General features: G+C 44.6%; 1 protein-coding gene across 1 annotated transcript in view; it reads right to left on the bottom strand.

Moving 5' to 3' along the window:
- Nucleotides 1–15,593: 15,593 nt before the first annotated feature.
- wdr11 (WD repeat domain 11) overlaps nucleotides 15,594–27,993 on the bottom strand; it is a 44,930-nt gene continuing 32,530 nt past the window's right edge. The window contains exons 24-29 of the mRNA XM_049008288.1: nucleotides 26,619–26,714; nucleotides 24,552–24,717; nucleotides 23,922–24,019; nucleotides 22,154–22,299; nucleotides 21,770–21,849; nucleotides 15,594–18,765 (exon numbers count right to left, since the gene is read on the bottom strand). Coding sequence (XP_048864245.1) covers nucleotides 18,572–18,765; nucleotides 21,770–21,849; nucleotides 22,154–22,299; nucleotides 23,922–24,019; nucleotides 24,552–24,717; nucleotides 26,619–26,714 — 780 coding nt within the window. The 3' untranslated portion in view covers nucleotides 15,594–18,571. The remainder of the gene's footprint in view (nucleotides 18,766–21,769; nucleotides 21,850–22,153; nucleotides 22,300–23,921; nucleotides 24,020–24,551; nucleotides 24,718–26,618; nucleotides 26,715–27,993) is intronic.

Genomic DNA, 27,993 nt, shown 5'->3' with positions numbered 1-27,993 from the left:
GCCTTTGACATGAGTCCTGCACTCTGGTTTTCCTCAAAATGTTTTCCAAATGCCTTTATGTGTTCAAATCTTTCTGGTGACAAAATAAGGCATATATCTCTCTGTGAGCAAGCATGCCCACATCCCCACTAAGCAAGCACTGTTCTATAAAAAGCACTCCTTGAGAAAACTCTGGAACTCCAAAATATACTTAACCGATCTCCTTGATCTAGCAATTTATTGACGATGAAAACTTCAAAGGCTCGAAATCTGACCCTTGCATGTCTTCGAACCATGGCTACAGCAATTTCCATAAAGACGAGCTGGGAGGGATGCTGGGGCCAGCCATTGGTAGGTAGTATATTGGCTATGCTCGCTTTTACATAAAGTTAATTCGCTCTTGATGACAACCCATGGCGAAGGTGAAAGGTGAGAAGAGAAGTTTTTCCATCAAACCGGCTGTTTTATAGACCGGAGCTCACAGACATGGTAATTAATCTCTTCTCCCTAAAGCCTCCACCCTTAGCCGCCATATATTACTGGCTGGGAATTTATACTGTCTGAATGAAATGGCAACGGGGCCCTGAGATGGGATGGGGGGTGGGATTCCTCACGTGATGATGGATCTTCTTTTATCGGACGTCAATTTTAAATCTGTGGGATGTGAATCCATGGTGAAATGGTCATTTCAACACAAGTACCAGCCGTAAACAGTGGAATTTAAAGATTCATCTATTCGTAAACGAATCTGCGGAGGGCATGAGGAACTAAGGGAATGCAAACATATAAAATTAATGTCAGAAATCTGGTTTGCTCATTGGTGCCCAGTTACTACGTCCCAGTGGGTGATCAGAACCTTGAGTATCACCCCATAGGGGCAGAACTCACTCTGATGGCACCGTCCCCAAAACACAGCTCCGGGGTGCCTTGTGGTGGTCTACCTGGAGGCGGAGGATGGTCAGATGGTCACTGGACCCGCCTCTCAGCCAAGGACCCGGGAATGTGGTCGCCTCAGAGCCAGCATGCTGCAATTAAACCCACATTTTGATACAGACCCGCTCTTCTGGAAGGCAAGACCAGCTGGGGTTTACTAGCCTCTGCTTCTCGAACAGGATGACGGGCCTCTCAGGTTTCAGCGATTGCAGTCAATAATGCCGTCTGGTTTCAGTTACATTTTCATTTCATTATTTCAGATTTATTGCCCCGGTAGTTGCACTAGCTGTTGTCATATGAATTTGAGTATTATCTCTCTGATCCTAATGGATATTCCAAATATTTGACTATAGTCTGAGTTCAGGGACAGCAAGCAGAAAAACGGACACCCAACGCAGCTGAGTTTTCTTCCTGCCCTACAATCAATTCCTGAACATATGGGATCAACTGGATCTCCTTTGCTCCTTGCAAATGCACAATGCAGACCTTGGAAGGCATCCCTTATTGCTTACGCACGCGACTCCTGAGGTGAAAGTGAAAATATCCACGCAATATATTTGCCTCTTAATACTGAATTTAAATCTGGTCAATAGGCTACTACTTCAAATGACAAAATCTGGTGTTTTAGATGCGACTTTCTGACAATAACACGCTCTCCTTTTTTAAAATTGCCTCACATTATTGGGCTGTTTTATTGGCAGTTCAATGTCATAACCGTTTTAGTAATTTTAACTGGTAAAATTTTATATTGGGCTTCTGCTATGCATCTCTAATTGTCTTGGATAATTATTTTCTTCCAAAATAAAATATACTAATTTCTTTCTTTTTATATCAAAATCTATATCAACAGAAATGCTCATTTTTATAATTAAGGTAATAAAGCTTCTCACTTTCTTTTTATGAGTTTGAAATGCTTCCCTAAAGTGTTTTTTTCCCAAGGAACTGCAGGAAAAATGCAACTGCAATCCTCTGATTTCACTGCCCAACTCTCCTGCTCTGCCCCGCTACCCGCTACGCTACAGAACCAAAACTCTTGGTACTCAGTGTCTGCAATGGGTTTATCCCTTCAAACAGGCAGGAGTAAGGTGCATCAAGGACTGTGAGGTCGTTGGGGAGGGTCAGACCCCGGAGGGTGTTTGCACAGCCGTCTGGCAGCACAGCCTGCCTGTCTAGTTGAGGGGCTTGACCCTCAGCTGGCAACAGTAGTGTGAAGGAACCCAGTTGGTCATTAAGCAGTGAAGTTCATTGGACTCGCAATCCTCTACACAGCTGCCAAGCGGGAATATTTACCAGGCAAAGATGGAGATGAATAAATATATACATAGCCATTAACCCAGATACTGCAGGCATGAGACATCTGGAACTGCACCCTTCAGAGCAAAACATCACATGACAGGTTATAGGTGCACTTTGTCCCGCTGTGGTATGTATAGATGGGGATGGTACAAAGGCATAGTGTCACACCACATCAAGGAATCCATTTCAGTCTTCACAGTTAATTACAAGAAAGCTAAATGGGGGAAAAAAAAGATCATTTGCTCAGGGGTCATGGCTTCTATTCATGTGACAGAAATGGGGCTTGAGGCTTAGCGTTAGCTGCCATGGCTGCATTTGTGATGGAATTCAAACCCACAACCCCATGGGCACACAAAAGCGGTAGGATACCAGCTGAGCTGCATACCAGCGTAAATTGACATCAACGCACCAAAAGCAGAGACCTGAAAGGGGGCCGAATTCTTGTGTTCCTGCTGAATTAATCATAAGAGACATTCTATCTCAGCAAACACAGAACCCCGCCTTCCCTGTCGAATTCGTAGCCTATGTAAATGTTTAAGTTTCAGAGCACAGCGTTCCTTTCCCCTCCTTCAAAGGGAGCCTAACTAACTACCAGGTTTCTCCCTATCAGGAAACAAGAGCAGCGGTATCAGCTATTATGAGCCAAAGCTCAAATGCGGTAAACTTAGACAGAATCAATATTTTAGAAACGATAACAGTATTCAGAGAGTGACCGCGTTTAGATCGTGGCTATCCATGCATGGAAGCTACACAGTATAATTTTTTTAAAGTGAATGCTGCCATGTTTTCAAGTTTCTTCAGGAGCAGGTCAGAGATCGTTTCAAGGTTAGCATCTACGGAGGGGTCCAAATCGCCCAGAGCTTCGTGAAAACACGCAGTGACTGAGTGACACTTTAGGGGAGAGACTGTGCCAGTCAGCGGCAGCACCTTCATGTTCACAAACTCCCTGCTTCGCTTCTCTAGCTGAACTGAATGAATTTGGGCAGAACCCCAAAACAAAAACAAACTATTTGCTATATTGCCAAACCAAAGAAAGATCACGAAAAAGTATATCCTTAAACACTGTGTTCAGAAATCACAGCTGGAGGCTCTCTCTCAATATACCTGACGGGGGTCCAGAAACCTTATGACAAGAAAACGAATTAACCTGCAGAGAAGCGCAAATAGAAAAACGGGATGCGTTATATCGCTCAGTTAAAAGTATGAATGAATGAGCAAACGGGAACTGAAATTTAAATGAATAAACGCTGGCAACAATACTGTCATGCATAATTAAACCAATAACTAAATGCATATATCAAGATTTTCGCAAACGCAAACAGTTCTGCAAGCGATTCTCTTCACGGACCTTTAAATCAGTCTTTGCGAAAAGAAGCTTGTATGTCCGCGCTTTTTTAACGCAATGATGTAAATATAAACGCACGTTGCATGTATTCAGCATGATTTCCAAGGACTGGCTATAGCCTAACGCAGCGAGACGTCATTTTCGCTGCAGTAGACTTATGTGTACTAAATGCGCGTGCGTAAGTGTTCGGAATCCTTAGTACAGCGTGAATGCCTGCATTACTGAGTCACGGCACGCGGTGAATGATACTAATTCACAGGATAAATGTGTACAAAAGGTATCCACTGCGCTGTGTAGTTAATGAAGGAATATCTAGTACTCGTTCTGGAATCTCATTCCCTGAATCTTTTGTGTGCAAAGGGGACAAGTAGAGTAAATTAGAGAGTATTTCACAAATAGACCTATCAGGTACCCGTGACTAAAATTAAAGGGTTTCAGTTTGTTGTGCGCAAACTGAAGTCATTTTATGAAGATGTATGCTCAGTTTGCATGTATTTGTACATATTGTCCTAATGTTGTTTTTTTCTCTCCTTTTTCATCGTTTATTGCAGGGGAAAGTAGCACCAAACTTCTTAGGAACAGGGAGTGTTTCCGACAAAGAAAACAAAAGCTAGAAGGAACTTCTATCTCTGGAGGGAAAAAAGAGAACAGTTTCAAACTCATCTGTGATTAGCATAATAGAATTAGCCCTCCCAACAAAACGGGTATTAGCACACCGGTGGTGGGATTTGGAACGGGATCCATCTCTTTCTTCTCTTGGCAGGTCGGGACTCGCAGCCAAGGAGAGGGAATATCTTCTCATTGTTTCTCGCTGGCCCATGACTCATGCAAGATGTAGGCAAGGAGTCTGAGCACACAAAAGCACATGCACACACAAACACCAAGTAGGCGCAAAGAGTAAAAAGTGAAAACGCATACCGCCCAGTGCCAGTGCCCACATGCACAGATGAAGAACCTTACAGCTACACTGCTGCCTGCTGCAGGACATCTATCCATTGTCTAGTAGGGACTAACAGACTTAATTATCACTAGCTTTTGGAGGAGGTGTAGAAAATCAGCAGATCTGATGTTCCTTTTTTCAAGCTTTGGCAAAACCTTTCCCACATGGATCTCAGTGTGTAAACAGGCTGCTATTTCTGTCATGGGGTCAATGTTAAATTAGATCAACATAACCATCACTGGATCTCCTTCAATGTCCCAAGCTGTCCCCATCTTTAGTGGTGTGTTCTCAACATGAATACTGTCATAACTCTAAAGAATTCTCCAAGGGAACAGTTTCATGACTCATCTCAGCACCATCGTCGGTGCTCCACATTGTGTTCCAGTGCCTTAATGGCTGCATGTTCTTGCTAATTCACCTCCCTCTATGCAAAAAATAACAACAGCGGATGCCAACTGCTCATAGCAAACAGCAGACATCTCACACACCAAATCCGTGAACTTGCACCCAGTAGCCCTAGATCTTATTTATTTAGTGCTGGATTTGGGTGACAAGACAGTAAATCTCGTCACTGCATCTGGGAGGCTTGGGGGTTTTCTGCTGAAAACATGTTTAGAAGAGCAGTGAGCCCCAGGCCTGAATTAGGGAGGGGTCCGAAGGTCTCATGATGTCTGGTATTGCTGGGGCAACAGCAGGGAGGCTGAGGTATGATAATGGGGGGGAGGGGGCTGATTTCCTGCCCTCGGCCCCTGACGTATCCGGGTGGCTGCAGGAACCTCCGATGGGAGTTCAAATATAGAAATCAAACTCTGATAACAGTGAGGTCCTGGCAAGGAATCAGGGCTCCCAGGAGATAACATGGCAAGGGAAACAGAGGGAGAGGGAGGGGCGGCCGAGGGGCCGGGGCTGTCCAAATAGCCGTGTCGCCAGGGCGATAAAGGTGCAGCGGCAACAACAGCACAATCTACAGAGGAGTACATAAAGTACCTAGGGAGTGATGTCACCGGCCACTAACTAATAAAAAGCTTCACAAAACTTTACTAAAAACACTCAAGAAGGCGCCCTTGAACTCCAGGCTCTCTAATGTATGAAGCCATAGAATACACAAATGCATTCTTTCTATGAGTAGGATTGGAGTAGTTAATCCCATTATTACCACAAAAGAGGATCTGGGCACGCTCAGATTCCAGGCCGGGCCTGCCGTTTGTGCAGACGTCTTGCCGGCATTGTTTTAGCTGCCTTACATCCCCGGGGCCCCCACTTAATGAGCCCTCGGTTCCTGGATACGTAAATAGAGGAACGACGGCGAGGAGAAGAAAGGTGTTTTATCGCTTTAAAGAGAACGCAGTGAGGATGTTTCACGTGCACGCACATGCATGCGTGCTTAAACGCCCTCAAACACCATACACACGGCCACATGGATCGACAGTGAGAAATATGCAGAGATGTCAACTAGATGTCATCCATAGATAGCCAAGACTGCTGGGGAAGGTTCTAGGTGAACTTGGCGCCGTTGTGTAGCAACAAACGTCCGCCAAGTCTCTCCCTCTCCCTCTCTCTCTCTCTTGCAGGGCAGGGAACAACCAGGGGCGCCAACCCATCGCAGGGCACGATCACACTCCATTCACACACACATGCACACCTACAGGAAATTTAATAACTCCAATTAACCTCAGCATGTTTTAGACTGAAAACCCGCTGAAAACATGGGAGAACGTGCAAACTCCACACATCTGGAGCCTTGGCCCAATATCCCAACATGGAAGCAACTGGTTAGGGATGATTACTCAGACCCAAGTGCAACCAACATTACAGCATGCAAGTTAAACAACAGCCATTATACCGACAGCTGTAATTATTACTGGTGACAAAAGAGGTGAGGTTTGGAAATTCAGTAGGTGGGGTTTTGCATGTGCTGTCAATCTCTGTCTAGGTTGACCAATGGGAACTATAAAGTCTTGGTATTCATTGAGTGGCAGGATAATCCCATCCAATGACAAAGACTCAACTCTCATTTCATTGCTTATTGTTTTAACCCCAGGTTAGCTGCAGTTAAAACCGAACACCTAGAACCTAATTACAAATAGATCCATGTGGAACCTTAAATGTTATACAGAGCATAATAATAACATTCAACACAGCCCAAAATGTCTTTGGTATGGGTCAAAATGTGGCAGATCATGCTAGCCTGTCTCATTAGGCTACCGTTATCCTGGGGGTGCGAGATTACTGGAAAAATGCAAGGGGGGGGGTGTTCGAGTTTGTGCCTGTATTCATCAATGGTGCGGCAGGTCTGACATGGGCTGGCAACTCCCTGAGGGGGGCGGAATGAAAAAAGGGAATGTACTGCGGGGAGCAGGGGGGACCCCGCAAGACGACAGCCAGTTAGGAATGGGGGGGCAACATATGGGATGTATCAGGCTGTATTATGTCTGTCTTCTCCAAGACTGACTGGATCCAGGGCCAGGAAAATGTGTCCGACGTCATGATGTATCAGCCTGGGCCTTTCATTGCACATGGCTCTGGGTTCTAGGGTTCCTGGGGCTGTCACAGCCATTCGTGCAGCGGCACCGAGAACCACACGCTGATCTTCTAAAATCTGTTCTTCCCTTTTTTCTTTGAGTCACTGGATCCACGGTGTTCCAAACAGCCATCGCCAGATGCTGCCAAAGACCCATATGCAGAAATCTCCTCTACATTTTTAACCTGACCCACGAATGACCTGCATTAAGTCCGGCGTGCAGAAACTTCAGTCATTGCCCACATGCATTTGCATTTGCAAGTGATTGACACACATGCTGCAGGGGCCCGGTACTCTGCCCAGTATTAAGACCTTCGCAGCCACAGATGAAAAAGTACCATCAATGTTGAATGTTATGTAAGTATTTGCTGAATCACAGCATTTTAAATCACTGGTGGCTCCCCAGTTGGCCCAGCTTCTTGCTCAGAGATGTGCATATGCAGGCCACCAGATGCTAAGATCAAAACGCCAGTATTAGTCACTTACTCCATAGGCAGCCATCGGCTCTGGATCGCTTGCAGTATCAAGCAGGATGAAAAAAGTTCACTGAAAAAATTCTGGGAGCTGAAATTGTGAGTACTGAACAATTCCACACCATTCTCCAGACCATCTCATATTCAGGCTTCTACTGCCCCCTACTGTCCACTGTGCCCATTACAGCTTAAAGTTAAATGGAAATTAATTTTTGTGGCACAAAATCCAGGCAGAATCTGTTGTTTTAACCCATCCCAGCCCTTCTGTTCAGGTTATCAATGCACCGCTAGCACAGAACTAAAAATAAAACAGTTCTGTCCTATTATAGTTTCATCCTATTATTGTAAAAATTTTTCTGTGCAAAAATGTCCTTGGCCCTAGTTTGATTTCCTAGTTTTGGGATTAATGTAGCTAGTACTTATAGTTTAAAGTATAAAAAACGTTCAGTGCCTATAATAATAATAATAATCATCATCATCATCATCACCACCACCATGCATTCTGCACATAAATGAGGAAAAAATCTCTGGGACACAAACATGGTGTGAATGTGAGGGTTTAATAAAGCCACATGTGTTCTGGAACACCATAATAAGTGTCTGCTGTTTACTGCGTAAACATCTTCACCTGTATTTCTTAACCCTGACACATGGAACACAGCATAAGAGTGTCAGGACTGGCTTAAAATCTGTGTATGAGGCATGCATTTCTCTACATATCACAGCAGCAGAGAACACTGCACTTAATTATAATAAAAGCAAATACGAGACGGTGCATTACATGTATTTATGTAGATTATAGAGGTGCATCACAGCTGTTTAGTTATTTAATACATCTATATATGTCCTATTATGGGCCATCTAGCTGCAAGCCAGCGGGGGCACGACAGGGTGCCCGTGGTCCCCGTCCCTCTTGAAACTCCAGGACAGGCTCTTAGCGGCAACCCCTGACTCTCTCTCTGTCCTGCCTCGCCCCTCCACACACCAATGCCTGCTTGGGGCCTCTGCAAATCGCAGCTCTAATGAAAACAGCATCACGTGAAGGGGGGCACAGCTGAAATTGGGATAATTGCAAGTGAGAGATGGCAGTGGAGCTACGACTGTGACTGTGACTGCGACTGTGACTGTGACTGCGACTGTGACTGCCGGGGAGAGTCAGTGTTCATTTCTCTCATAATCATAGGGTTCTTGTGGCACAGGACAGATTGTCATTTTAATGTTGTATTAAAGAGTATGATTGAATGGTTATTGCAGCAATATTTTCATTATTGTTGTAACATGGTTTGTTACGATTATATTTTATGAACGACAGCTAATCTATGCTCAGCTATGCTGGTCTGCTAAATGCAGAATCTTGGCAACCGAAATGAATATATATATGCATGTGCGCGCGCACACACACACACACACACACACACACACACACACACACACACACATACATATATATATATATATATATATACACATACATATATAAGGATAGGTATACCCGACAAGTGTGTGTATGACTGTGACCTGTGATGTGTGTGTGTGTGTATAGGCTTTGGCATAACAAAATGTGGGTGAAAGAGAATACTAACATTCAAATCTCTTTTTTTGTGGTGGTGTTCCAAGTTATATTGCAGCCATTAAAACTTAGCCCACATCTACTCGTAAAAAATCTCTTTATTAAATTCACCATCCCTTTATTTCCCATGCAGATCCCATGCAGATCATAATCACCAGGATGATTTGTAATATTCTGTAATGTATTCCATTATTCACTGGCAAAATAGTAATTATGACATTTAATCCTTTATGTTGACAGCTGCCTCAGGGCCTATGTCGAAAACATCTGCCAGAGACGAAGCCAAACAGAATTCGGAGATAAAGAGTTTTTCCTCAGGAATCAAGTGATTTACTGACACAGAGAACCAAACCAATCCTCGGTGCAGGGAAGAGCGTCATGGAAAATAACAAGTTAGGTGTTTTCCAAAGAATGACAATGCTCAGCTAGATTGCAGATCTTACTTTTCATCAGAGAATTAAGTGGCAAGGATTTATGTCCACAAACCTGAAGACTTTTTTGCCGTTGCCTCTTCTCTAAGGTGTCCCCCGAAGGGATACCATCAAAAGATGGGCTCTTTGGCTCACGTCAGGTTCCTCACTGATACACGTGTAATCAGCAGCAGAATGGTGGTCTAACCGAAGACGCTTGCTTTGTTCTCCACTTCGTTGTTCCTCCATCGTGTTCCCAATTTCATCTGGAATTAATTCACTTGTGTGCTTTCAATGGGAACCTTCTGTGTTGTGTTTATATGTGAGCACAAACACACGCACGCACATACATACTGTATTGGCCTGGCGATGGTGTGGGACGGTAAGCGACAACAAACATGGGAGGAGGTGTTTAAAGCCTACACTCAGGGACTCGGCTACTGGCAAATTCCAGGGTATCTGCGAGTGTCAGGTACTTTCTTCGAGCCCTGAGGTTCAGCAGTGCCTCACAGTGCATCTGTTTTCAATTAGGGAGGGGGGAATGGTGTATTAAAAATGAGAAGCAGGGGTGCCATGGGTAATTACAACAGGATTGCTTAAGCTGAAAGTGGCATGGCGGCTGGATCCCTGTCCGCTTATTGTCTTGGAAGCTGTTGGTGGTTGTGTGGGCACGAACCACTGATCGATATTCTGGATTCCCATTTTTCCTGCATGGCTATTGAGCTTCAGTTCCATGCACAGAAATTGCTTACATTACTGCTTGAGTTTCAGACGTTTTCACTGTCTACTCAGCATGGAGACCACTCTACAGGGTCTCTTTCATTTTGACCTCTTCTTTCAAATCAAATATCTGTTTGAACTATTTCACAGCCTACATACATTTAGCGAGCATTTATGGGTGCGCCTTTCAGTCTCCGGCCATGAATACTGATAGGCACGAATCGATCCAAACACAGCCTGTTGAGTGGCACCGATTTCCTGAGCCTTCTTGAACCTAAAAATCACCTATATCTGCGACCGTCCCAGAGACGCTCCTGCTCAGCATTAAGGCGACAGAGGTGGTTAGGTCAGCGTCTAATCCCAGAACACATCACCATGCTTTAAAAGCACCGATTTCCCATAAGACTCCACCCCTAAATCCTGCACAATACCTAAATGCCTAATCGTCTTTCCCGTCTCGCAGAGGCATGTTTGCTTTGCCCTACATGCTTAACTCCTGCTCATTTCTTTCTCACACAAACACGCCCCTCTGTTCCCCAGAGACACACACAGTATTCATAACTGTTTTCCAGACATGTTAAAGCTTGCATGTTCCCCCAGGTAAGACACACGTCCGCACACATGCCGCCTCCTCCTTTCCCCCCACGTGCGCCGCTCACGGGACCCGTGTGTCAACTACGTCCAGCCGGGCGCGGGCAGAAGCAACGCGCCAATGTCTCGTGGCACAATGTGTTCATTGATGGCTGCATTGAGAGTTTGTAAACAGTGCCGTTTCGCCGTACATAGACAGGAAAGCCACAGAATCCCTTCTTGAGTTTCCAAAGATTATGCACACTGCAGGTCTTCCCAGAGTTGATTATAACAGTCATTATCCCCTTTGTCCCCTCCCCTTTGACTCTGCCTAGGCCCTCTCGGACTGCGTCTTTCTCCCTCTCAGGCACGCCGATCTGCGGTCAGGCTACACCTCAGTCTGGCCAGCAATACGACTTTCATCTAAACAGCATCACATATGGAGGTGTTTGACTGCAGCTCACAATCAGATAGCAACAGAAAGTAGAGACATGTGTAATCCAAGCAATTATATCACTAATTAAGAAGGTGAGGGGGGGGGGGGGTGGCTGCAAAGTGCTTGTGGGGGTTGGGGGGTGGTGAGAGTCTATATGTTTCATCACCTTTGTCTTGGTAAATTGCTGGGATGGGTGAGTCAAATACCCCTATCATTCGATGGACCATCTTCCAGAAGCTTCACTATGTTTACACAGCATCCAAAGCATAAAATAAACTAGCACAAGGAAATAAACAGGCCTCAACTGACTCAGACATGACAAAGTACTTGGGGGGAAAAAAACATATAAGCTCCATCCAGGACAGTAAGATTATTCTGTCTGAAACTGGTGAATGAACACAATGTGAACAAATATTCTGTTTTGAAACTTCTGTTTAAGTCTCTGCAATACGACTTGTCCTCAAAACACACCATGGCGATTCACGTGACAGACCGATCTATCAGGATATGACCAAATTATAAAGGAAGCAGAGAAAAGAGATGGAGGAAACTTTGAAAATATCACATTATTATCAGTTTCTATTAATGACATAATATTTAGTTCATCTGTCATTCTGGAGAGTAACCAGCTTGGTGGGAAATATGCAGACCGGCAGGCACATTATTAGCCGGTTCCTCTCGACAATCTCAGCTGCAAGACGCCATGGTGACAGACTGATAGCGCAAAGCAGGCTGCATTCGCACTCCAGGGACGTGGAGTTTGCCAGTGTCGCGGCAAACCCCCGCCTTCTTTCTCCATAGCCTTGCACCGTGACCACCACCCTCATACAGGCAGATGAATCAAATCAAATCACTTGACATACCGCTTGCCACTTGGCATGAAAAAGCTGTGCATGAGTTTACAATGATAGCAATGAAGGAGTGCAATAAAAACAGCAGTGGAGGTGTAGCAGTGGAGGTGTAGCTAAAAACGATACTAGGCAGCACTGGGAAAATTAGTACAAATAAGTGAAATAAATAGAATGACCGGCCATGTGAAGTTTGCTTGTGGTGGGTATGGGGGACGGAATGGCTTCAGTGGCCAGAGTTGGGGTGGGGGGGGGGAGAAAAGGATGACGAACATAAAGAAAGATGAGAAAGAGAACAAAATGGAGAAGCACAAGTAGAGACCTGCCAGGGTTGGAGAATATTTTTACGGAGTGTCAGAGATTTCAGACAGTATCCGGGGATTAATAGGGACAGCCCTCCCCCTTTTTTTGCAGGGGCCGGGGGTGGTGGGGGTAATCAAAGTGAGACAACATAAACTCTCTACAGTACAATTCAATTGAATTACTTGGTCGGTGTCCTATTAAGGTCCAAGTTCTAGGCCAAATATTGCATTCAGAATGTCTCCGTTTAAAATCTGGTAGCTGGATGCTTCTTGGAGAAGGTAGAGGAAAGCATGTGGTCCTGTGGTCTGTGATCACAGTAAGGATCAGATCCCACAGTATAGCGGGTCCTCTGCCCTGACCACAACCACTGTCAGAAAGATTACTCCACTCTTCAATCTGATACACACCAAGCACCTGAACCAACGAATGAGATACCTCTTGCACCCAAAGGAGGCGGGACCGGGTAGCAGACCTTTAGCAAACATTAACTGTAAAACAAATACCAATAATACTAGAATCAATTATTGGTAAGACATTAAATACCTTAAAACACTTATGGTCACAACAGTTAAAGTAATGTAATGATAAAGGTGGGGATTGTCTAAAACAGATACTAAATAAGCAAATGTTTTTCCAAGTGAAATATAGCAATATAGCATTAGTTCCTTTAAGGAATCTTAAGACACTTATACCACATACAGCCGGGGCTCAGGTAATGGGTTACGTTCTGATAAAATAAATCATGATAAATCATAAGACAAAATATCATAAGGTGAAAATGCAGTTTAATATAGCACACCTAACCTAACAAGCATCATAGTCTAGCCTAGCCACCTTAAACATGCTTAGAAGACTTATATTAGCCTACAGTTGGGCAAAATCATTAACACAAAGCCTGTTTTATAATAAAGTCTTGGATATCTCGTGTCATTTTTTGAATAATGCACTGAAAGTGAAAAACATTTACTCATCATAAAGTCAAAATATTGTAACGTGGACCATCGTGACCTGGCGAGCGCCTGAATAAGGTTTTTCTGATCCTTAGTAAAAGATTCTAATAAGCAGAGAAAGACAAACATGGGGCAGGACCAGGCATCCCGTTCAAGCTGGTCTCTCACGCCTGAGGTGGAAGGAAGACGCCCAGCATCCCAAAGTAGGGGGGAGAAAAATCACAGGCGACCAGGGGGAGTAAGCCTAAAGCAGGCCCCTCCAGGGCCCGGGTCCCAGCTGGGCGTCACCATATATTCAGGCGTTCCTGACATTTTAAATAACATTAAAATAGGGTTGTTTCTCCTCCTGTTTTCACTCCTTTTATTTTCAATTACATGGGATAATGAACAAATTATGAACTGAAAGACGTCTTCTTAAGGAGGAAGATTAAGTTAAGGGGTGCAGGCTGAGCCAAAAGGGATTTTCTCGTTCTTATAGGGCGGTAAATGTGCCGTGATGTGGACGGCGGGTAGCGTGGAGCAGTTCTTCTTCAGCTCGCCCCTGGGCACCGGAACTAGAGTTTCCCAGGAAACCGTGCGAGACATAAATATAAAATACAGCACCAACACCATTCAAGACTGCGGGGGGAGGTGGGACAAGAGCAGGCTTGGCATTTTAGCTTTCCTCAGGCAGAAGTTTTCTGGGATGAGATCCAGTGACCATGATTTAAACATTAAAAAAAAAATACGGTGTGGGGAGGCTATTTAGAACAGGAACAACCAAGATCATCTTGTGAGGAGAGGAAAAATGAGGAGAGAAAAGACACCTCAAAGGACGACAGCATTCACAGTGCCATTGTTGGCCCTGCATACTAACAACGTAGGTCTAACAGACGGGCCTTACTCCGGAATTCATTCATTAAAATGTCTTGCACAACGAAACCGTTTGTTTGCTGAAAGGCCTTTTGTTTTAAGCTGTTTTTTTGTTCTGTTTTTTTTTGTGCCGAATCTCCAGAGTGAGAGAAAAGAACGAATGAAAAATTAAAGGGGGGGGGGGGGCGGGGTTTTTTTTTAAGTGGAAAAAGGGTATTGCGGATTGTCAGAGGTAAAACGGCGAGGTGAGCCAACCATCAGGCTTCTGTGATGGTAATTTTATTATTTTTCATCAGTATTGGGGGGGAAACAAAGTGAGCCAGCACATCGAGAACAGTACAGGCTGAGAAGAGGTGGGAACACATGGGGGGGCGGGGGGGGGGGGGGTGTGTTTGGCAGAGGCATCGTTAGGAAATGGGGGCGGCTTTAAGTACCTAAAACCTTCGAGCTGAGTGACAGCCCTCACCCTACTGATTGCCTGAGTCCAGGCTGATGAGACTGAGAGTCTGAGGTACAGAGTATGACTGCGATGGTTCTCCCCTGTATATTGTTACTAGCACAAACATTTCTGTTTCTTTTAAATTCCCCACTCTGTGGCATCATGTTAATGCCATACTTTTAAAGTGCAAATAAAATTACTTGAATCACCATAGCTTTTGATTGAAGACACAACATTGGTGTGTTCTTATTTTCTGCAAAAAAGAGACACGCAGTCGTGGTTTTGGAGCAAAGTACAAGCTGTTCATGTTAGTGTGTTTGAGTAACAAAGACAAACAAATTAAGGCAGATGCAGGAATGATGAAACTGCCGAAGCTCCAGACTTCCAATCCCCGATTCCAACCGCTTCTCAGTTCCTGATTGTTTTGTAGTAATGCAACCCATTATTACAGTCGTAATACAGGCTGTCATTCTCACTGCATGTGCATTAAATCAGGATTTTCAACCCACCCAAAAAGTGGTTGCGACCTGAAAGTGGGTCAAGGGACCATTTTGATCCGGTTAAGGTTAAAATAAAAAAATTAGAAATTTAGAAAAACTTTAACATCAAGCCTTTAGTATTCACAGATGATGTGCAATGTCATCCCGGAAATCATTCTTTTTCTTTTACTGCCACTTTTTTTTTTTTTTACTTTGGTGAAACAAACAAACAAATCCAATCAAATAAAGGGCTGTAATTTAACTGTTAAACGAAGGAGGAATAATGTGGGTCCTGAGACTTAACCAGTTGAGAACTAATGCACTATTTAATTGCTGCTGCTTGGCTTGATGAATTTTCATCAAAAGCTACACGCAATTCTACTTTTTATTGAAACCAAGTAAGTTAATTTAACCTGAATCCCCTGGATTTTAATACTAGAGCTCCACCTAGTGGTCACTGTGAGAACAAGACACGCTGAAATGTATTTAGCAGACAATGCGAACAGACAGCATCAAAACAAAATGAAAACACCATTTCAAAGTATTTTATTTCTCAATGTATATACATAAAGCTTTGTACAGGTTTTCTACCACAGACATACAGTGAAAATTCAACGAACAAATTCAAAAGGAAATCAGGCAAAAGTACTTCATTTGATATAATAAACAAACAAGTGAGAGTCATAACATTCATATACTGTATTTCAATTAATCCAAAAATGAATCACAATCATGAAAACATATAACAGCAGTTATTCAAACAATGATTTTACACAGATTTATAAACGTATTTGAAGCGAATATCCTTGGGAAATAAGGGAGGTCAACAAGAAACAGCAGTACTCAGCATCTGGGAAGTGTGTAGATTACGATACCTAATTTACAAAATATCCTTGACATGCATAATACCACCAGACTGTGCACGCACAAATCACAGGGGAATGTACAGATACTGCAGAGAGTAACAGGTTATAAACTGTAACTTAAATGAAAGCAGAACATAGTAACTTTCATCCATCTGCTAATTGCTGATAGTGTGAGTCATTGGTAATCATATGTAATTTCAAATTTCAGCTAGAGAATGTCAAGCCAACACAAAAACTGGCCCTTAACATGAAGTATTACATTGGTATTTGAAATTATTCGTCATCTGAAATATAAACTAGTGTGGGTCCTTTCGAAAGACTGTGGGTCACATAATATATCAAATTTTTTATTATCAAATTTGCCTGCCTTTTCGCTTTTTCTTCCATTGCCAAAAACAATAAACAGCTGAAGAAAAATGGCAAATGAATTTAAAGTAACAACTTGGGTGAGAAACAAACAAATACAAGAAGAAACAGCAGAGAAATTTGGACAGAATTTTACTGCCAAAACAGAAATAAATTAAGTTTGCTGAGATATGTCTCAGACTGGCCACTTATGATCCAACACGAGCATCACGTCACCCAAAGGAGGCAGAGGCTTCTGTGGCCTGGGCCAATCACCACGGAGTGTCCATTTGCCCCACACCACGCTGAACGCCCTCTTTAGTAAGCAGGCAGGGGTATCGGCAAATTGGGATTCTTCACTCACTCTTCAATACTTTACTCCACGGTTCTGTTAATCCCTGTGCTGCAGGGTTCAAATACTTGAAACACCCTCCCCAATATCCATTCAGAGGTCATATCAAATGCCCTGTTCTCATTAATGTGCGATACTGGGCGGAAACTGGAGCAGTGAGACGCATCAGCGCAAATGAAGAAAAAAAAATAGGAAATAGCGGCTAATCTTTCAGATCTGTTACCCACCCAAAGGAGCAGGATGTCAGCAAAACAGTTTCCATTCTGCTCTTTATGTTCTCATCACTAATAGCTCCATGTTTTTTGGGCCTTCTCGGGGGGGGGGGGGTGTTACGGCAGACCATACCTATGGTAAAATCTCCAAAGATGTGGTATTTGCAAAAGCAGTTATACATTATTCAAATACTTATTTTTAAACATCTTTGAACAGATTCAAAGCAAGGAAAGCGAGAGTTGTGGGGAGGGGTTTTGAATTTTACTCAAGTAGTCACAAAGAGAGAGGGTTTGCGTCCAGAGCAGTTCAAAGACCTTCCCCTTGCTCTACACCAAGTACCCATTAGGGAAACCAAGTAAACATTAGGCCCATTTCAGACTACAGCCGCCTTTCATGTCTTCTCAAGATCAGACATGTTGTTTATTCAGACAAAGTGGCTCTGAAGGTAATCACTGTTCTTTTTTCTATTAAAGTAACACGTTTGCTTTTTATTCATGAAATGTACACAACCAATATATAGGGTATAATAACGTGATTGTCTGCAATGCCTCTGCAATGTGTTAGGAGTTTCACTAGAGGGTGCAATTGTGTATAAAATTCATCCACAAAAAAATGGGAAAGAGGGGGAACGTGAGCAGATGAAGTGCAGATCAAATTAGCTTGGCCAAATCAAAGTACTAATACCTCTTTTGAATTGCTTAATGATGATAAAATGTTTTTTTGATTTCTGTTTATTATAAGCAGAGGGATACTGAGCAGAGATTTCCATTTCAAATAGGAATGTGGTTACAGTGGAGATGTAGTGAAGCAGATTTTCGACACCCATCTCTAAAGTCCTAAAGAGTCAGACCAAAGGCTGACACACCTGAGTCTACGACACGCAATGAGAACACATCCTAGAGAGGCCGTTTTACTTGGAAACGGGCCTTTTAAGGTAATCGTCCCAGGGGGCTGTGCTATTTGGCTTTACGCCAGCAAACCTACCACATTCAGTCCTTGATTTAAAAAGGCAAAGAAAGAAAGGCAAACGAATTTAAACTATAATTTCTGTATCATTTATGGCTAGTCAATTTAAGTGCAATACTACTGAGTAGTGAGCTACAGCAGTGAGAGAGTTTTATAGGTTTAAACTATCATATCAAGCACAAAACTGTTTTGATATCACTATCCCTGGAAACATTACATATGACTGACTGACTGCATGCATGTTGGCATTTCCCATAACTCTCTCTGCCTACTGGCCTATGACACAGTGTACACACCTGGAAGAGTGCCCTCTAGTGTACTCACAGTGGCATGGCACAAGCCGATTGAATAATCAGGGAAAAAATAAACCCATTAAAGTGCAACAAACATCAGGCAGAGCCAACACCGATACAGACGCAGTGCACACAGAGGTATGGAATGCACTTCATCTTTAGCCTGGATCTATCCAGTTACTTTTCTACGTAAAGGAAAAGTGAGTGCAGAATATGATGCCGGTTCGTTTTGGGGAGGTCCACAGACAGGAAGTAGGACAGGAAGTGAGGTAGAGAAGGGAACTGGGAACTAAAGGGAGTGGAATGTAAGGTTGAAATAGACTGCAATCATAAAAAATCAAATAAAAAATCCTTCCTGCATACATATTCCTATTCATCCTCTTCAATCAGGTTACTACCACCCTACCTGAACCTACAATGACCCAAAGGCCCACCCAAGCTCTACCCCGCAAGTCTATTGTCACCATTTTTTTTATTTGGGGGATTCCAGAACCCCCTCCGCTTCTTCCAGGCCCCCATCTGCTTCATCCCCAGGCTGGAAGAGCTCCTCCAGGAGCTCCTCGCCAGCGCCACCAGCTCGCGAGGCCCACAGTGCAGCCCCTTCCCTTAGGCCCAAGGTGCGCAGCAGCCTGGCGTAGTCGGCGAAAGCTGAACCAATCAGCTTATGTGCAAACAAAGGGTCAAGGAAGACAAGAAGAGCCATACAGATCCGCTATCAGGGCATTCATGCAGAGACCCAGTCAGTACCATCTCTGGCTGAGCTTCACAGTGAACTTCCCTTTAAAGGGTTAATAGAAAATGGAAAGCGACTGGGGTGTAGGGGTGTGCAACATCCACATCCATCCATTCTTAAAGACACCTATTCATGTTCAGCCCGTCTGCTGAAGCAGATGCTTTAATCAGACACATCCATCTCCGGTGACACGTACACCTCAGAATCCGCAGCTGCACTAAGCATTTATTATTATTTTTTAAGGCCAATAGGATTTAAAGTAGCTGTCAACCAAAACGCAATAAAGGGAATGATAAATGCAACATTCATGATGCTTTACATACACGCACGTATACACACACAAAGCCATTTAAAATTGTTTAACCATATACAGTATGAACAGGCATGTTCCCTCTGTGCTGCCTGGACTCTGCATGTTCCCCCTGTGCTGCCACTGTGCTGTGGAATGTACATTTTCTTCCTATGTTGAGTAGGTTTTCATCCAGACACTCCAGTTTTTTGCCAAAATTTCAAAGACTCTAAACTACTCATAGTGTGTAAGTGTGTGCATGCGTCTGACCTGCGATTCACGGTCTTCTCCTGACCGTGCGTCTGACCTGCGATTCACGGTCTTCTCCTGATCGTGCGTCTGACCTGCGATTCACGGTCTTCTCCTGACCGTGCGTCTGACCTGCGATTCACGGTCTTCTCCTGATCGTGCGTCTGACCTGCGATTCTCCAGACCGTGCATCTGACCTGTAATTGACGGTGTTCTCCTGACCATGCGTCTGACCTGCGATTCACGATCTTCTCCTGATCGTGCGTCTGACCTGCGATTCTCCTGACTGTGCGTCTGACCTGGAATGACGGTGTTCTCCTGACCGTGCGTCTGACCTGTGATTCACGGTCTTCTCCTGATCGTGCGTCTGACCTGCGATTCTCCTGACCGTGCGTCTGACCTGCGATTCTCCTAACCGTGTGTCTGACCTGCAATTCTCCTGACCGTGCGTCTGACCTGCGATTCTCCTGACCTGTCCGCTAAGCTGCCCAAAGCGGGCAGCATACCAGTTCTGACCTTGTACTGGAAAAACGGCTGGAAGATGGAACCACGGATCACACAAATGTTTCTCTCTTGTAAGGTACATTAAATATACAGCACCGAATTCTGCTCGCTTTTAATTTTCGCAAAATGTAATTAGTTTTAAAGTGCCAATGCAGTTGACCAGCAAGAGAATAAAATGTAAATTGTCAGTTTAGTGAATTCAATCCTTGGGCTTTTAAACGAGAATCAATTATAGACTGGAGTTGTTTGTTGAATTAAAACCTGAAAATGTATTCTTTAATAAAGGACAGCTCTATGAGTAATCTATATGGGCCATTTATGTTCACTTTTAGGCAATTTCAGACTATTATACTCAAGCAAGCTTTAAGTCGATCAATAAATAAAGCAGATCTAGAATGCACTCCTGTTCTGGGTAAGTGGGATGAATAGATGGATGGGTGGATAATTACTTATGATGTTGGATGCATTTTTCAATGTTTTCTATGCCATAATGCAAGCCCCCCCCCCCCCCCCCCCACCTCACCCCCCTGGTTTGGTCCATTAAAATAAACGTCTAAGGAAAAGCGAGTAACCAGCACATGGTCGATTGATCTTTATACTGATTAATTAACCATCCCCTATGTTCAAAGGGGGCAATCTGTGAGAGGAACACAATCCATCTTTCAACTGCTCGTACGTGAGAGTGTCCCATGTATGTGGGTCATGGGCATTATGGCTGGGTGGAGGACTGTCTTTGTGGACTGGAGAGAAACCCATGCTACAAAGCGCAACCCTGGCAGCGGTGCCATCCACTGGGCAGTGAAAACAGTGATTGTGTTTAAATCCAAACTATTACACCATTAGCCCACTTTGTGGTGCAGCTGCTCTCTGTAGCCAACTGGACTGAGATCCAATGTCTGGGTATCAAAGGGATGAGCCTGCTTACTTTCCTGTTGGTCTATTCTGCTGAATAGCAGCGTCATTCATGCAGTGGGGGTCATACGGGTCTGTGGACATGCCTCAGCAGAAGCCTCTTACGACTGAGTGACGGCAAGGGAATTACAGCCACGCTCAACATGGCCGACATTTTAGACCAAGGGCGAGGCTATTCAGGAGATATCTACTGGAAGAATAAAAGCTAATATGATATGACCAGAATGCATCCTCTAACATTCCACAATAAAAAGGGAGTTATGTGTGTCGATGCCTGAGAGAGACAGGGCAGGGGGAGGGGGAGAGGTGCTGAATCCGTCTACCTGGGAAAAGAGATTAGTGTCTATCTGTCTTATCAGGTGAAATAGCAAAGTTGAACTGACAGCAGTAATAGAAATGTCACCCTCACCGAGACAGTATTTTGTTAAGAACTGGGGAGGACGACTGCTCTCTTACATCTTCATGATCTCCAGTGTCTGCAGTAGTTATTTCGATTCTGTGCTCAGCCCAACACTCTAGGTGAGCAGGCTTAGGTAAAACAAGGAGACCCTTGATACTTTATAGCCTTGTAAGATTTTTTTGGTTACACATAAATAAAGTTTAAATGTATAATCCATTGGATCTAAAGAATGGAATAACGCCAATAAAAGTGTTTCAACTGGGTGTACAGATATACCATCATTTTAGTGCTATAGATTACAGTATATTATGAAAGCATTCAGTACCACTTCAGTGAACAGAGTGAGCAATGGCAGCAAAGCATGAAAGCAGGCAGGAATCCTTGGGAATATCCGGCCCATTACGCCCAAACCCACTGAGGACACTGAGGACTCCTGCTGTGAGCTCAACACCAGATACTGAGAATTCTGGGAATTCCGTAACCATCACGTTAAGCTACGCGTCCCATGGAAAAACCGAAAAACAACCAAAGGAGATGGTCGAAAGCCACAGCCTCGAAGAGGGCTGGATTTCAGAAAGGATATTGGTGACGTCGTTGGCCTCCATGACGCCGTACTTCAAACAGGCCTCGATGAACAGAGCTGCGCGGTCAAAGTACCTCATGCTGCGAGGGTGCAATGCAGAAACGGGTAAGGTAACACTGGGGGAAGTCAACCAGCAAGGAGCCCCATCTTCAAGGAAAAGCTAATTCAGGAACACTTCTACACACTTCACTTGAGGCCCGCCATCAGCATTCATGGCACTCGAGGTGGCCCAGAGGTCTGCGGGCTCAGACGAGACTGGATCGATACGCTCTCAGATTACGCAGCCAGGCCAAGCTGGTCCCTTCTGTCATTTCTATGCAAATGAGGCAAATGCAGCTTATCTGGGATTGGAGGCCGAAGGGGGGTTGGGTGGGGGGGGCTTACCTGTGGAGCATCTCGCCAACTTTGTGGAAACAGCCCAGGGAGAGGAGCACTAGGATGGCTTTGGACTTCTGGTTCACCTGTGGGGAGCAGAGATGCTCCACCCAGCGTTTTAACACGTCGGAGGCCTCGGAGGGATTCAGGCGGACCTGCGGACGCATGTCCACAGAGACGCCATTGATGAGAAAAGCCCAGCGGCCTCGCACAGAGCAACTCCAAAACACAAGTTTAATTTAACTGCAAAATTATGGTACAGAGTCACAGTACAGGCCTAAATATATTCACAGCTGCCTTGCAGTTCGGCTGATTTGAGAGAAACCTCAATTTCTCACAAATATGCATCTTATGAAACTTTCCGCAGTCTGCTGGAGTAGGATTCCTCCTGGATTTAAAGTGAGCGAATTTTGGGTTATCAGTTCTTAAACAGTGCACACCCAGCTTCTCCACGCATCTGAGACAGACAGGGTCTGTCCACTGCTGGTGTGACCGACACACAGCACTGCCACCGTAACACTCCAAGCAGGTTACAGTGATCACCAGTCTTACTGCTTATGACAGATACTGAAAGCCAGTAACAGGACAGCGATAGATTGCTGTGAAACGACCTTTGTCAACAAGACTGCTTTATAAAACAGCATGTTTTCTCTTCAAATACTGTAATATGACCTTCATGTTGGGCTGAGCAAACTGCTGATGGATTCACAGCTAAAGGCTGTCAGGTAGGAGTTACCATTTATTTAAAAGAATATTGAGAATTGATATTTTAAACAATTCACAAACACAAACCTGGGGAAGGATGAATAAAAAGCTGTTGCTAGGCAACTGAATTCTTTCAGTGGAGGGAGCTAATGCCTAGGTCATGTAGCTACAGGCAGGCAGTGGGATCTATAAATACTGTCATACATAGACTAGCTAACAGCGAGACCATTATGTCACATAATTGCTATGATGGTTTTGTAAATTGTTGCTGTTCTGGATGCTGTTCTTCTGCCTTTGGCTCTCCAGCAACACTGCGGTGAAGTTCCTTGTTAATTCCTGCCCCTTGGCCTATAAAGTTGCACTAACCTTATCATACCCTAACCCTACCACACCCTAAAGCCATCATACCCTAGCCCAAACCCCACCATACCCTAAAGCCATCATACCCTAGCCCTAACCCCACCATACCCTAAACCCATCATACCCTAAAGCCATCATACCCTAGCCCTAACCCCACCATACCCTAAAGCCATCATACCCTAAAGCCATCATACCCTAGCCCTACCATACCCTAAACCCATCATACCCTAAAGCCATCATACCCTAAAGCCATCATACCCTAGCCCTAACCCCACCATACCCTAAAGCCATCATACCCTAGCCCTAACCCCATCATACCCTAAAGCCATCATACCCTAAAGCCATCATACCCTAGCCCTACGATACCCTAAACCCATCATACCCTAAAGCCATCATACCCTAGCCCTAACCCCACCATACCCTAAAGCCATCATACCCTAGCCCTAACCCCACCATACCCTAAAGCCATCATACCCTAGTCCTAACCCCACCATACCCTAAAGCCATCATACCCTAGCCCTAACCCCATCATACCCTAAAGCCATCATACCCTAGCCCTAACCCCACCATACCCTAAAGCCATCATACCCTAGCCCTAAAGCCATCATACCCTAAACCCACCATACCCTAAACCCACCATACCCTAAAGCCATCATACCCTAGCCCTAACCCTACCATACTTCATTATACCTTAGCCGATACCTCACCATACCTTGGCCAGCCAGGCAGCACGATTCCACTCCCCATACGTCTGTAAGTAGCGGCAGGCATCGGCCGCCTTGTCTATTAGGCACAGCAGTTGCACACCCTCTGAAGAGGAGGAAGAGAGAGTATGAAATAGCAAAGGGAAACCATGAAACAGAGAGCAGTAATTACCAGCAGGCAGCGGTACACACTTTCAGAAAAGGCACCTCTGGTGGGCTGCGCTAAATTGGCCAGCCCGTTATCTTTGGGGCTGCGTTTGACATACAGACCTTTCTGCATGACCAGTTAGCATTTGCTAACTGTTTTTCTGATGTTAGCGGCAACACAACTGGTTGTGCAGATATATGCACTGCCCTACTGAAAATAATTCGGTTTATTTCTGATTGCAAGAAAAGTGGCATTGTTGCAATGCACAGATACTCTATGGGACATGCACTGGAGCATTACCGGGACCCACAGAGAGCCACGATCTCTGACACAAGATGGTTTGTATGAATTACATGATACAATTTATTTGAAACCACGACCAAACTAATCCTAGGAAAGTAGTAATGGAGCATAATGCCATCTATCTGCTTCTCTAACTGGGGTACAGGGGGCCCCGAGAACAGATTCCGCAGTAAACTGGGGTCGGTACCTGCCAGCTTTCCATTGGCGATCATGTTGGTGGCCACCAGTTTGATGGTGCTTTGTGAAGGGCCTGAAGAGGTGATGGTGGTCACCAGGCAGGCCTTCAGAGAGTCGCAGTAGTAGCTAGGGTTGTCTGCACTCGTCTCCAGGAGCAGCTGCACCGCCCGGTCCGTCTGGGGTGGGAAAAAGGGCGGGGCATAGGCAACTGAACTAGACCAGATGTCAGGAAGCGTGAGGATGGTCTGCATTCAGACGTATGTCTGATTCTTTTAAAAATATATATGTTTAATATAGAAGCACTGAAGGGGGGGGGGATCCACTGGAGGAAATTGTATGTTTTACTGTAGCCTGACTATTTCCCTAGATACTGTCGGTAAATATCAATGCATGAATATGAATACAAAATGACAAAAGGCCCAACCAAGTTCACTGCAGTGCCACAACAGCCTTGCGAGTAAATGAGACGGAGCTCCAGCAGCTCTGCGATTCTGTCGCTCTGCAGAGGGCGGAGGTAGCTGAAGCAGAGCCACAGCACGCTCCTCTCCCTGCTCCTCCTCCACCTCCTGCTGCTCCCTGCATCCGACTCCCTATCTCCTTTACCTCCCCGGGATACTGCCTTGCAGATACATCCTCATTATTGTAATTGAGGTTCCTAACAACACCACAATTATAGCAGGCCTCTGCAGCAGCAATTCAGCCCCGCTCGCCGCATCCCGCGGTAATACTATAAAAGGCACAACATCGGACTTGAAGATTAGAGTCTGAGCGGGAATAATGAATAAAATGAGAGGGATGGAGCTTTGATTAGATGTAATGACAGGCAGCCATTAAGCTGGTTATTTCCTTGGCCGACCCCAAGACTGAAGGCCAATATCCCTAACGCTACATGGATCCGCAGGGTCGCTGGGTGCTTCCTGATGGACTGAGACACGCGCCCATTTTCGCTTTGTTTCAGACACTCATCCATTTCAATTTTACGATGCGAGGCAGAGCGCCTCTTAGTTCATGCTCTCTGTAGTCCTTCATCCGTCTTGCTGACTATCGCTCTGCCGGGCTCCCTTTCTCTCCCTTTCATTTGTACCACAGCTTTATTGCTGTAATTACCACGCCGGTCAGATGAGGTCAGGGCGCCAATCCACACTTCCCTAAGCGTTGGCTGCAGAGCATCGCTCATGGGTACGACACGAACAAGCACAATACGCTTTGTCACCTTCACAAGGGTCATGGCTTCTTGTTTTTATATATATTGGAAATCAAAATGGCATTAATTTGATGAGTTTCCTATCCACACAGGTGCATTGGGGGAAATTGTTTTATTAATGGTGCTGGGGGCGAGGGGGGTGTCCTATTATATCTGTTTTAGCCAGCCTCTAATTTCACAAAAGCTTTAAAAATGCAAAACCTGAAAGAACAAAAGACTGAAAAACCATATCCCCAATACAGCGCAAGAGAGAGATTCTACTAAATTATATGCGACAAATTCTTAATGACTGAAAGGCTTTTATGATGTTTCCGTTGGGATTCGTGACACGTCGGATTTTATTAGGACCATTCTGAGTTCCCGGGTGGGTAAGTCGAGACGTCTGTGATGAATAGCAGAGAGCGTCACAGAAATCTGCCGTTCCTGGGAGACTAATAGGGTCTTTCTGCCATTATCCAGCCATTCGCAAAGGCCATCGTGCCCTGAAATTATGGGCAGAGATGTTTGCTGCTGGGTGGAATTGGCAGGACTTAACACAAATCCCCAAAGAGCAGGAGTCAGAAACTGAGCACTCCCTGACCTGCATTCAAAAACACCAGCTCTGACACTCCTCAAACTCTCCAACCTAACAAATATTTTACAAAATGGTGCCGGTAGCATGTGTAATCTACAGATCTAGCCAATTAAAGTAACACAAATTGACCTGGAGAAGTGCATTCCAGTGGAATGAGTCAGCGTTTGAGTCTGAGGTTTACTTTTTAACTTCCTACTTTCTGTCCGTTCATGCTGTGCAAACTCCGTAACCATGGAGCCAACAGGCAGCTGGCCACCCGGCTGTGGCACGGTTTGTTCGCAGGGGCTGCAGTGACTCACCTGTCCCAGCAGGAGAAGCTGGTCGGCACATTTCTTTGTGTGTTCGTAGCTAGATCTCTTCAGCTCCTGGAGGTGCACTCGTTCCAACTGAAACCTCTGTCAGAGAAGAGAGTCGCCTGGTGATTCAATTGAAGGGGGTAGGGACTGAACTAGCGACTAGGGAGTTTAGAATTAAAAGCATAGAGAGTAGAATGGTGTTTCTCACTAATCAATAAATACAAATTCCCAGCATATGCCTGGTTCGGTTGTCTTCATTCCACACCAGGACTCCATCACACACTGGCTATACAGTGAATTAGACCATTGTGGACTCTGCGGGTGCCAATTCAAGGAGAACTGGGTGAAGAAAATCTACCGTTCATCTACCACATTTGGAGAAAACTGGGATGAGCCAGACTGAAGTTTCCTCAAATTTAATCAACGAGATAGAAGCAACTGCACCGGCTCATGTAGTTCTAAATTCCACACGCCTCACGTGGCGGGATAAAACGCTGTTCCAGCCTTTTGCTGAATAGCTTCTCAGACATTTCAAAAATGCCATTTCAGAATTAAATACTCCATTCCATTATATCTGCTCCCTTTCCTTTACTACGGGCTAGAGTTTACAAGTCAAGTTACGGTAGTGTGAGTACTCTAGTGTGTCGGTCTCTGGTGGTGTTTGGAATGAACCGTCAAACGTTCAAAAGATATTCTGCATGAGCTGCATGTAGGGCGACACTAGTATTTGTCTTCTAAAAGTCTGGGTGCTTTGAACCGTAATCATAGGACAAAGGGGACATGACGTTGACTATCAGAACAAATAACAGTTTTTCCCCAGAAATCCAAAATAAGGACAAGGCTGGATGCTACATACAGACCCATGTATAATTTACAATTCAGATCAAGCCCATTCAAACCACTGATTTTTTCCCATATTACATTTGCGTTTGACTAATGGGCTCGTCATAGCTGGAGTGGATGTGGATGTAACACTGAATTTACGTTATTTCATGATGTTTTGGTAGGACGCCCAGGCCCTCTTTCCACATTAATGAAGGGTCTTGCTTTAGTGACAATCTGAATTACTGTTACTGTCTTCTGATTGGATACTAAATATTCATGGCCAGCTACCAGACTGAAGAAGTGCACACAATGCGTTTTACAGCACAGAACGCAGGCTTTGTCACACAAAACAATGCTTTTGTTCCTACCAGTGGATAATTTAAAACTAAAATCACAACTGCTCAAGCAAGCCTTTAGCTGCTGCATTACAAACAGATGCTTTTTTTTAATGGACATCGTTCCCAGCCTAATAGCTTCTCAGAAAAGTCACTGGCATTCAGGAAGCGACCTGACAGTCGCAAGTCAGCCATACAAAAAGCCTTCAGAATGCTGT

Source organism: Brienomyrus brachyistius, chromosome 3, assembly GCF_023856365.1.
Source record: "Brienomyrus brachyistius isolate T26 chromosome 3, BBRACH_0.4, whole genome shotgun sequence".
NCBI lineage: Eukaryota > Metazoa > Chordata > Actinopteri > Osteoglossiformes > Mormyridae > Brienomyrus > Brienomyrus brachyistius.
Note: the sequence above shows the minus strand (reverse complement) of the source record. Positions and strands in the feature narration are given on the sequence as shown.